General features: G+C 37.7%; 1 protein-coding gene and 1 pseudogene across 2 annotated transcripts in view; one reads left to right on the top strand and one right to left on the bottom strand.

Moving 5' to 3' along the window:
• Positions 1-12,645, top strand: part of Syt16 (synaptotagmin 16) — a 149,913-nt gene extending 137,268 nt beyond the window's left edge. For both annotated transcript variants that reach the window (XM_027418252.2, XM_027418251.2), the window contains one exon: positions 11,197-12,645. In XM_027418252.2, the coding sequence (XP_027274053.1) occupies positions 11,197-11,510 (314 nt within the window). In that variant the 3' untranslated portion in view covers positions 11,511-12,645. The remainder of the gene's footprint in view (positions 1-11,196) is intronic.
• On the bottom strand, positions 4,113-4,198 carry LOC113836033 (annotated as a pseudogene).
• Positions 12,646-12,858: the final 213 nt, after the last annotated feature.

Genomic DNA, 12,858 nt, shown 5'->3' with positions numbered 1-12,858 from the left:
TAACAGTCAGTTCTTATGCAGATTGAGAATTGACGCTAAGTTATCAAGCGCACATGTAATTTTTCTCTTTCTAAAAAACTCAGTTGTCACAAGAAAGTGGTCTGTGGTCTGGAGATGTATAAATTGGTAGGATGTTTGCCTAGCATGCATAGAGTCATGAGTCCAGTCTGCAGGGCAGCATCAATCAAGAATGGCGGTGCATACACTTGGTGTAGAGGATGACAGACCATCATCTGTCAATGGCAAGTTCAAGCCAGCCAGAGATACCCAAAGCATAGTCTAAAAACAAAATCTTAAAAGTAATAGGGGAGAAGTCAGCATTGTATGTCAACTACAGCTGAATAAACACATTTAAAACCATGGTTACTGATAGAGGAGTGAGGGTAAAATCACTGAGGAAATGTGCTTCTCAACTACAGAACTAATACCAAAGTCTCATGAGATAAACAACATGTCAGCTTGTTCTTTGAGCAAAGGAAAGATGGACTTTCTCTTGAAACTTGAAAGGGATTAATCACTGAAAGAATACTAAGTAATATATTTCAGGGAGAAAGAAAAGGAATTAAAGGGAAGTAATAGATGCAAGAAAGAGTAATGAAGAAAGGAATTGACAAATACATAAGTAAGTATAAGCCTGCATGGGTTGTGTTAGACAAACAGGAACAGTAGCAAACGTGATCGGTGTTGTGCATCGAACATCAGAGTGTAAGTCAAATCCTAGGCAGATGTAACATGAAGGATGGAAAAAGAGTTGGCAATCAAATAATTCTAAGATCTTTATAAGATCTTTATTTGCTTAAGAGATGATCACATATGGTCAAATGTTTTTTTGACAAAGACGTTAAGATCATATATATGGGACTGGGAAAACTGAATGCATTCAAAAGAATGAAGTTGAATCTATACCCAACATCATAAACAAAAGTCAACTTGGAAAGGATCAAAGACGTCAGCATAAGGCCTAAAATGTGAAATTCTTTGAAGGAAACACAAAATCATCACAATGTTGGAATTGGCAATGATTTCTTGTACTTGACACTAAAGGCACAGGCAGCAAAATAAACACAGACGAATGGGAATTTAAAAGTAACAGCAGGGACTAGCAATATGGTTCAGTGGGTAAATGCTTGTTGTGCAAATATAGGGGCCTGTGTTTGGATCCTCAGAACCCATGAAAATCAAGACCTGGAAGTATGGGCATATAATCCCAGTGCTCCTGTGGTGAGATAGAGGTGGAAACAAGAGAATCCCCAGAAGCTCATGGGTCAGCTGTCCTGGTGACACCTGTTTTAGACAAGGTAGAAGGTGGGAGCCAACACTGAACATTGTCCTCTGACCTCTATATATATATATATACTGTGGTACATATTCTACATATTCACACATAGGAAAATGCATACACATATACATAAGATGGGGGAAGTCCTGTGTATATGTCTCTCTTATTGGTTAATGAATAAAACACTGTTGGCCAATAAGGAATCATGATAGGCAGAACTAGGAGAGAAGGAAGATTCAAGGAAATATAGGAAGGAGTCGCCATGTGATCCCGGGAGGAGAAGACACATGAGTCTGGTGTTCTTGGTAAGAAAAGACCTTGTAAAAATACATATATTAGGAGTTATGGGTTAATACTTAAGACAGAGTTGGCCAACAGTATTGTACTAATAGAGCCTCCGTGTGTTATTTTGGGGACTAAAGTGGCCACGGGACCCAGGCGGGAATCCTGCAACATATGCACATTGATCCACATATGCACGCAAAGATTAAAGAAAAGATAACAGTAGAATAATGAAGTTACCAAAAATATGAGAAATAATAATCATTATTTGACAAAAATCCATGCAGAGAATATATAGATAACTCCTAAAACTCAATACAAAAAAAGTATGACTTTGAAATGGGTAAAGGACTTGAGTGTTCATCTTTCCAAAGAAGATACACCAGTGGCCATCAGGAGTCTGAAGATATGTTCAACATCACCGGATACCAGGAAAATGCAAATATAGACTAGAGTGTGATACTACTTAATACCTGCTAGGATAGCTGTAATGGAGAATTCCCAAGTTACAAGAGCTAGATTGTGGGAAAGTTGAGCCCTTCTGCATTGTGGATAGATCAGCTAGTGTGGAAAACAGCAAGATAACTCTTAAAAATATATTTACTTACTATCCAATTGAGCCATTCCTCTGGTTATCATATGCTGAAAAAGAGCTGATAGCAGAACCTTGAGATACTTGTACCACATCAACATTATGAAGTGTCAACTTGTGGATCGAAAGAAAAGTGGAATATAACAATACATTAAAATAGAGCATGTTCAGCCTTACACAAGGAAGGGAGTCCTAACATGTGCTATACTCTACTCAAACCTTGAGGACATTACATCCAAACTTACTGCATGATTTTGTTTACATGAGATATGTAGAGTGGTAAAAAATATAGAGACAGGAAGCAGGGTTGAATTGCTAGCTTTGGAGAGGAGAGGGCATGAGTTAGTGTTGAATGTGCTTAGAATTGCAGGCTTTGAGAGGTGGGAGAGTTCTGGAGACAGGTGGTGGAAATGGTTTAATGACACTTTCTATTCCATCCCACAGAGCAGTGGTTTAGATGGTACGTTTTATTTTAATAATGTATTCATTGTAAATACTAATGGGCTTCATAAAGACACTCATGAAAATCTGTCATGTACTTAGACATACTGAGCCCCACAGCCTTCTCCCACTCCCCCTTCTTACTAGACCTTTATGCTTCTACTTTCATGACATTGAGACATAGATATTTTACTATGGCTATAGAAAAATCTAACATTCATAAGTTTAAAAAATGGTATTTGTCTTCCTGAGTCTGGCTTATTTTGCTTAATAGGATAATTTCCAGTTATGTCCATTTTACTGCAAACAGCATAATTTCATTCTTTATAGCTGTATAAAATCCATTATTTATATATACCACCACTTCTTCCTCAGCTCAGCTCTTGTGCAAGGTTTTGCAGTAAACATGGTGTACAAGTGTTCCTATAGTTTACTGAATCCAACCCCTTCAGTTATATGTGTGGGTCATACAGAAGGTCTATTTTTAGTATTCTAAGAAACCTCCATACTTATTCCTGTAATGGCTGTACCACTTTTATATCCCCAGCAACAGTATGTAGGGATTTTCCTTTTTCTCAGTCTCTCCATCATTATTTATTTTCTTGATGACAGCCATCCTGAATGAGATGACATGGAGTCTCACTGTAGCTTTAATTTGCATTTTCCTGATGGCTAAAAAATGTTGGACATTTTTAACGTTCTCATTAGCCATTTGTACTCTATCTTTCGAGAACTGCCTGATCATTTCATTAGCCCATTTAGAGATTGGGTTGTTTGTTTCCCCATTGTTTCATTGAGTTCCTTGTAGACTTGAGCTACATCTCTGTCAGATGTGTAGCAACTAAAGATTTTCTTCCATTCTGAAGGCTGCCACCTCTTCATTTGATGTTTGCCTTTGCTGTACAGAAAGCTATTTGATTTCATGTCATCTCATTTGTCAGTTCTTGGCTTTCTTTCCTGGGCTAGTCAAGTCCTTTCTGAAACTCTCTGCCTCTACCTGTGTCTTGCCATGTTTTCCCTGAGAAGTTTCAGTTTCAGGTCTTACATTAAGGTCTTTGATCCATTTTGAATTGATGTGTGTGTGTGTGTGTGTGTGTGTGTGTGTGTGTGTGTGTGTGTAAAGTGAGAGATAGGGATCTAGCTTCATTCTTCTGCATATGGAGATCTCCAGTTTCTCCAGTACTATTTGGTGAAAAATCAGTGGCTGTGACTGTGTGGGTTTATATCAAGGTCATCTTTTCCACTTCGTTGATCTGCATGTCATGCTGTTATTCTTAAAGCATCACAATGTCAGGTATGGTGAGAATTATTCTTTTTTCTCAGAATTTCTCTTTTAAACTTTCTAAGTACTACTGGAAAAAATATGTTACAAAGATATCAGAGGGTATTATAAAACTGGATTAATGGCCACACAAGAGTTGATTGTTTAAACTGATGTAATAATTCAAAGAAAAATAACCAAAAAGAAGATATTATAAGGTCAAGGTATGTGGAATCAGGAACTATATGGGGACTTTCTCAGCTTTCTGTCAAATTTTGTTTATAAACCTAAAAAATACTCTCTTGTAATGAACTACAGAAATGAACTCTGAAAGTATAGTCTTTTTATTCTTTACATTTTTCACATCATGCAACTTGATCCCATTCATTTCCCCATCCCTTCATACTCATCCTCTGCCCTTGCAACTCCCCCACCCCTGCCAAATAAAATTTAAGAGAAAAAAAAAAAGGAAAAGAAAAAAAAAAAAAAACATTGGTCTCATCATGGAAGCTGTAGTGTGACACAGTGAGTCTCACAGTTCACCCTTTTTTCTGTCCATCTTTCCTTGCAAGTGTTCATTGCAAAGAGTCGTCAGTCTGGTTCAAGGCCTCCAGTTGCCTAGCCAATGAGGAGTAACCACTCTATACTGCTTGACGTCTAGCAACAGTCGCTGTCAGAGGTCCTGATCGTGTCTAGCCAATGAGGGGGCATGCCTAGCCAATGAGGTCAATGGATGGGAACGCCTGAGTGCTGGGAGGGTATATAAGGTTCCCCCATTGCTAAATAAATGAGTCTGCTGTTTTTCCTTTCACCTGACTCCCAGAGTCTGTGTCGTTGACTCTGTGCCTTCTCACCCCTTCACCTGAGGGAGCTGTTAGGACTCAGTGACAAATAATCACAATAATTACAAAAGGATACAATTACCACATCAAAGAGGATATATGGTTATATTAATATGTGCCTCTCTGTGCCACCTATCATTGGCCCCTTTCCTTGCTCTCCTTCTTATCTAGCTTCATAACACAGAAGGATAAGAAAGTTGCTAACTGCTAACAAAATTTGACTTAGCTTTGCCATGCAAGAATGTTCCAATATTAGAAAATCTGCTGGTATAATTGATATGTTAACTAATTCAAGGGGAAAATGTTACTGATTTCTTCAGATGCAAATAGATTTTTGACAGAATTTTCAAAAAATAAATATAATGTCAATAGACTTTAACACAGGCTTTTGATGAAATGCACAATTTATTAATGAATAAAATAATCCAGCAGATGTGTAGCATAAGATATGTTAATATAAGCCGGGCATTGGTGGTGCACGCCTTTAATCCCAGCACTCGGGAGGCAGAGGCAGGCGAATCTCTGTGAGTTCGAGGCCAGCCTGGTCTCCAGAGCGAGTGCCAGGATAGGCTCCAAAGCTACCCAGAGAAACCCTGTCTCAAAAAAAAAAAACAAAAAAAAAAACCCAAAAAAATATGTTAATATAGATTAGGCTATGATGCTATAACTATAGACCCTACTGTCTCAGCACCTTAACACAGCAAAACATCTTTCCCCCACAGTCTAAAGTGAGTCACAGGACTTCCCTTCAAGCTCTGACTATGGACCATGGACTTGTTTTATTCAATGAGGATATACGTCCATACATATATACATCCATACATATATACATCCATATAAAATTTCCCTGGAGGGGGAAAAGGCAGTGTGAGAGATTGTCCTTGAGTAGAAATGGTTGACTGTAGAGATGACTATAGATGACAGTGCTGTTCATATGCCATTGTTCAGAACTCAGTCACATGGTCTAGCCAACTTAAATGGTATAGATATTCACTGTGAATTAGTATTCACCTGGAAACCTTTAATAGGCCTTTGTTTTACAAAAACGTTAAAAAATCTCTCTCTTACTGTTTGGAGATGTAAAACAATCAGACTTATAAATCCTGAAAGGTCTAAATTTTTATGCTTTCTATTTCCTCAAATATGCGTCAGTTCTACATGGGTCAGTTCTTCATGGGTCAGTGCTACATGGGTCATTTCTACATGGGTCAGTTCTTTTCCAAAGCTAACTTTCCCCTCTTATCACCTAAATTAAGCCAACCACACCAAAATACATATTTCTCAATTCTGGAGTTTGCAGCTTCTCTATCCCTAGAGCAACATGTTCACTGGGTATGTGTTTTCCCATCTAAGTTGCAGAGTTACCCTCTTGGGTATATGGATTGCCACTCTCCTTTCTCTGCCCTCTGATCTTACCTTCTTCATGATTTGTCCCTGACATCTAAATCAATTCTCACGTTTGCTTTTTATGAAGGTGGCATTCCTGATGAGATTATCAGTTACTGTATTCATCAGATTTTTATCTACAAAACAGAATTATCTAAGTACATTGTGTCAGGGATGTTTATTATTATCAGTCACTGTGATGTTGGAAGATGACCACTTGGAAAACTGTTTTTAGGGATCTGAAACACTTCACAGGGCTATTCTATGTGGGCACATAGCAGAGTGTTTATCAGGAGTTCTGAACACATTGGACAAGACTCTTCCTGTATCAACCATTAATGCTTCCAATTTCCATTTTCTTCTGCTTTATTGTCTCATGTGGGTAGCATTCATTAGTGGAGTCTAACTGGACTTTGACTAAGAATTTAGGTGAATGGAGATTTAAGGCATCGTGTCTCTTTGGTACAAGAGTCCTAGATACACATCAACTAATAAGTGGCCCAGAGGGAACTTTATTAACTTGACAATGACATTCCAGACAGCTTAATGGCATAAGATATAGGAATGAAATAGGTAAAACTTGAAAGGAAAAAAGTAGCATTATATATAGGAAATCCAACTGCCTGTGTTAAAATACAAGAATACCTACCAATTTGTACAAACTTAAATTAATACTTGTACCAAGTTAGTTATATTCAAATACATCAGTAAAAGTTAAAATATAAAATTTGAGTATTAGTAACATAATGGCAATATATCAGCTAAAATCCCAAAGAATAACTTAATAGAGGGCAAGTGGGAAAATTACAGAAGAAATAGTAAAACATTTTGGGAAAAAAAGCAGCAGAAGGGGACTAAATTGATAAGTTGATAGATAGATATACCATGTTCATTGATGGAGATATTCCATATGTTGTAACAACAGATTTTCTTATAATAGCCTCTCTAGTACAATTCCAGTGCAAATTCCAATAGTTTTAATTTTTTTGATTTTGCAGATTTTTTTATAGTTTTAAATTTTTAACATGATATTTTAATTGTGTGTATGTGTGTGAGGGGAACAGCCTGAGAGAATTTGTTCTTTCCTACCATGTGGATTTAGGGGAGTTGAAACAATATGGTCAGGCTTGGTAGCAAACACTTTCATCCTCCGAGCCATCTCACTGGGCTCTGACCATGGTTTTTGAACTTGACAGGATGATTTTAAATTTCATGACCAAGAGCCAATTAAAAGAAGTGGAAACTCAAAGTAACTAAAAATCATGTTTTAAAGAGAACATAGGATTATCCTATATAAAGCTTAAAGACACATTTTAAACATGACACAGGGATTATCTAAAACAGCAACATATTTTAAGCTGATTATAATAAATATTTTCAAGTCAGAACCCTGAAGACCTGCTGAACATTGTGGTTTTTTTTTTTTGCTGAATAATTTACTGAATACTGTTTTTCATATAGAAAAAATAAATAGCTCCTTATCTCACAGTAAAACATTAATTTTAGCCAGATTAACGATCAAAGGAGAGAAATTAGAATTTATGGAAAAAATACAAGAGGCTAAAAAGAGTTTGAGTAGGGTGTTCTAGTTGAAAAAAATAAATAATAAAGCATTTCCTGAAAATAAAGACATTTATAAACTTCACAATAAATTTTTGGAATACTGTGCAAGTTGCTGTAAACAGCAGAAGACGGGAAGCCACTGACAGGGACAAAATATTGTCAATAAATACAAGTGGCAAGGATTTTTCCATCTAGAATTTCAGAGAATACAGACATCCACTCCCATCTCTGGGAAAGATCATTGACTATCATTACAATGCAAATGGAATGCTGAAACCTTTGTGTTTCTTGGTTATTACAAATATCCTTTCATTAAGAAAATGGATGAGCAAGTTGGGATTCATTGATGCATTGGAACAGTACCTCTGGAAACAAACTCATCTGCCTCACACATACAGAGATAATACTTAAAAATTTAATGTTGAGTGAAAAAGTGTATTTAGATGGGCGCTGGCTACATTATATGCTAATTGTATTTGTGTCCCCCAAGTGTTCAAGCTTTCTCTCAAAAGTATGTTCTATTATAACACACATTCAAAGGGTCATGTGTGGAATTGCAAGCTTAGGATAGCACTTGACAAGGCTGGTGAAATGGTTTGTAATGATAGTCTTTTGCAGGTTTTCATTTAAAGATGTTTGTATACTTTTCATTGACAGCACATTTCTGTTGTATGGTAAAAAATATTATTTTCATTAAACTGCTACATGTCTATCAGAAACTGAAAATGTTTCAGGAAGATATATACTAGAGTGTTGCAATGCTATTAAATGTATTTTGGATTTCTTTTGTTTACTTGTGGTAAAGGTCTAAAAACACACATTGGAAGGGATGGACTATAACTTTAGAAGTTTGAACATGCCAAAGAGGGCTGCTCAAAAATCATCAACATGGTTACTTTTGAGAGAGCTTTACTATGTAGCCTAGAACCCACCATGTAATAAGTTCAGGCTGGCTTCAAACCCGTCTGCCTTGGCCTTTCAAGTGCTGGAATTACAGATGTGAGCCATTATACACAACTTCTTATTTCTTAAAAGACAAATAAAACCCAGAAAATATCAGTAGCAAATGCAAAAAAAAAATGCTAACCAACCCAAATGGGAACATGTGATAGTAGTTTCTACATTCTTACATGTATTTAAAATGCTTTGTAAGTACTAATATATGAAAAAAGAGCACAGAGTTAAAGATATGAGTCAAACAGAACTCTGCTCTGGAAGCCCACTCCATAGTAGCTGGCAGAGCATCCCTGGAGGCTCACTCTGCAGTAGCTGGTACAGCATCCCTGGAGGCTCACTCTGCAGTAGTTGGTAGAGTATTGGGCAGCTGTTTTGAGTGGGCTCTTTTCTGTGACTGTTTATTTCTTTGGGGTAAATGCCTTTCATGCTCCAAATGACATATTTTTGTACCTTGATAGGTTGGGGGTTTAGCTATCATAAACAAAATATAAATATATTGTCAGAGTCACTTCATTGATTACTTTCAGACTTCTAACTACAATTATGTTTCTAACTTACTTGCCTACTTTAAACATTTAAAATATTAGTGTACATGTGGCATTTTCCTTGATACATTGAGACAGATGAGCTGATACAAGTCACTCATCTGTCAAGGGACTCTGACCCATTTAGCCTTTGATGATGGCTCTGAGCTACTCAAGATACTATAAAGATTTCTGAATCTTCATAGGATAAATTTTTGATCAATGTTTTATAGCTTCTGTGATCAACTTCTAAAAAAAATAAAATAGGGCTCATTTAAGTCAGGTATGTGGTTACCTGTCTGACTGGAGTCAGTTGTGGAACCCCAGAAGACCCTCGTTGTGTCTCTGCCAGTTTCACCCAGGCAGGATTTCCTGGGCATGTTGAGTAAAGCTTCTCTCTTAGAACTGGACAGTTTCTCTTCCTTTGGTCAGGTGCCTTTATGTTGTCTTGCTTATAAAATGTTCATCTTTCCATGCCAAGCACCTATGCCCCCGAGTCAGTGGTGAGGTTAGTGGTAAGTGGCCTTTCTTGTAATTAGATATTTATTTTGGGACAGGTGGAAGCTCAGGATGTTCTTTGCAAACAATGAGCAGGTCTTCATTTGAAAGATTAACTCCATCCCCACTGCTCCAACTGGCAGAATTGCCTGAGCAGAACAAGTTCTGGGGTAAGCTTTCCTGCAGTGTCCCTGCGGCTGTTCAGCTGCTGAAGGAAGCCCAGGCTAGTTCCCCATTGTTGGTTTGTTGACAGCTTTCCCCTGGAACAGTTTGAGGAGTGGAGAGCCCTGTTTCTGAGACAGAGAAGTGTTTTCACACCTGAAGTGTAATCTCACACCTTGTGTTTCTCAGCAGATAAGTGCATAAAATAACACATCAAACCGGAATAGAAAAAAGATCAATATACAAAGGAAACCGTAGGTTGTAATTTGCTTCCTACCTTACAGTGCTCTGAGAGGAAATTATAGAGATCTGGGTTTATGCTTTTAAAAAGTTTGACTGGTAGTTAGCTGGCAAAGCAAGCTGCAAACACTAAGCTTTCTGCCTGCACTGAACAGAAAGTACAGAATGATGGAACTTAGGTAACACCCTAACATTGTGATGTTTGTTTGTTTGTTTGTTTTTTAAACAGTAGCATACATCTAAGTTAGAAGCAAAAGTTCTAGTCAAAAGTCCAAAAATAATCAATGAAGTGTTTCTGATAAAATGTATTTTTGAGGATAATTTTCTTTGTAATGCTTCATTCAGGAATTGTAGCCAAAGTAGATGATGTTAGTAAAATTTGAATGCTTTCTTTTTCCTTTTTGTAACTAAAAAGAGGACATTGGTTACTACTTCATAGAATTGTAGTGTAAGGGTCTTAAAATGGGAGGTTTTGCTTGATTTCATTATTTGAAAACATGAGATTGAAAGAGAAAAAGGTTTAGCTTTCTGTCTAGTCATGAACATTCATGTTGAAATGATTTGTTGAGAGTCTAGCCCCAGTTAGGAGCTAAGCCAGGCCTGGAGGTACTGTGCTAAGGAAGGCAAACCCTGTCTTTCCCTTTGAGGGACTGGCAGTTTGCAGACAAGAAACCAGGCAGTGACAGTGAGGCTGTGGTGGGGTCAAACTGGGTGCTGGTGGAGGTGGGATCACAAAGATTCTAGAGAAAGGTTTGGTAAAAATTGGAGAAGGTGAATGGCCACTGGGATACCAGGGCGTTGGGAGTGGGGCTGAAGCTTGACTCTGAAAGAAAATCCCCCACATGGAGAAAAGAATGCATATTCATTTTGCCACATAATCAAGCTCTCTCTGGATGGCCACAACCCCCATTGCATATATGCCTTTGTACCTCCATACATGCTCTGTATAAGTAGAGGCTCTAATGAACCTCATAATATGCCAGAGTGTGAGCTGTGTGAAACAATAGACATACAGGGCAATACTCCTTTTCCTTAGGAATCTATGCACGATATGGTGGTCCATTAACAGCAAAAAAAGGAGAAATCTGAAGTCCATGTGGAGATGACAGTTATGCCGGTGCAGGGCAAAGCACGGATGTTTTCTCATCCTCCTCTTGTTTTTGCTGTAGATACATATGGAAAACTCTTCCTCCTCAACTGTGTGGGTCAAGAGATGTCCCGGTGCAAGACATCCATTCGGCGTGGTCAACCCAATCCTGTCTATAAAGAGACCTTTGTCTTCCAGGTGGCCCTCTTCCAGCTCTCTGATGTTACCCTGATGATTTCCATTTATAGTAGGCGCACCATGAAGCGTAAAGAGATGATTGGCTGGATCGCTCTGGGCCAGAACAGCAGTGGGGAAGAGGAACAGGAGCACTGGGAGGAAATGAAGGAAAGCAAAGGCCAGCAGATATGCAGGTGGCATACATTGCTGGAATCCTAGGCTTACCAAGAGGCATTTGTGTGCTATATCAGCCTTGAGTATCTGAAACCAAGTCAGAGCATTGTGTGTGTGTGTGTGAGGGGGGGTTCAAATTGAGAATTTTAATAATTTTAGGGCATTCTGTGGTTTAGAACATTATCAAAGGTTTGGTTTTCATTTAAATGTTGTAAGGAACGAAAAGCTACATGCACAGCCAACTGCACAGTTTGGGAACTGGTACTCTAGTTGAGACCACTAGTGATGTCATTATTTGTGCTAATGGATGACTGTATTTGGGTTCACACTATGGGATGTAGTTTTTCTGCCTTTCTCTTTTTGCTGGGAGAATACACTGAGATTTCAAAGGAGCTGTGACATTACTGTTTTTCATCACTGGGGTGTATGAATCAGACTCTTCCCAGGGTTCAAAATTCCAAACTAGAGAAATAAATCAGACGCTAAGGGTTATAGAAAGATGTAATCAATCCACAATCCTCTGCCCAACCTACTCTGTTTATGAAAAAAGCCCTGTTTATTTAAAACGTAATTGTTATAAATTTGTGGTGTAAAATAAATTTGTATTCATGAAATGCCTCTTTTTTCTCAATTAGATCTCACGATTTCTAAAAGAATTGGGTTAGACAAATCATCTTGAAGTTGTAAGAGTTAAAAACTGACTGTTATCTGACCTCTTTTTGAATATGTAAAATTTCAAAAATCAAGGTTTTTGTGCTTTAGTTTTTACCAAATCAGTACCTAAACAAAAGAGAAAAACCAAGGAGATAATAAAGTCTTAGCTTTCTTGATGTTTTCAAATCTGGTATTCATTTGGATTATACCTTTTCTATAGTCAATTATATTAACTCACCCGTGTTTTTGTATGTACTCCTGCATGTCAGCCACATTCATCTTTATGCTATGTACCTTGCCAGTAAAATGCATACAGTGGATCTTAATAAATACTGATTTCATTGACTTGTGGGAATGAACATGTGAATTCCTCTGAGTGAAAAAATAACGTCATTTTGTATTCTTAGAGCATTTAAAATACCCAGCACTGCTATTTCCCACATGTAACAATATGTATTAGTGACTCCTTGTTTTCTGGCCACGTGCTGGTCAGTTGCCGACCTTGTATGGTTCTGGTCGTATCCTTTCACTTGCGAGCAGCTTTTACATAGTTTTGCAGCACACTTTTATTTTCTTTATTCCTCAATCTGATCTCTTAATTCCAATGATTTTCACTTGTAGGTGATGAAGATGGGGAGGAATGCACACTTAACCCTGTGCCCAATGTTACAGGTTATCTGAGCAATTGCCCAGTCACTTATTTTTAGCTTTTCATGTTTTCTTGTTGACTTCTCTCCTG

Source organism: Cricetulus griseus, chromosome 5, assembly GCF_003668045.3.
Source record: "Cricetulus griseus strain 17A/GY chromosome 5, alternate assembly CriGri-PICRH-1.0, whole genome shotgun sequence".
NCBI lineage: Eukaryota > Metazoa > Chordata > Mammalia > Rodentia > Cricetidae > Cricetulus > Cricetulus griseus.
The sequence above is the reverse complement of the archived record's forward strand: the minus strand, read 5'-3'. Positions and strand labels throughout refer to the sequence as shown.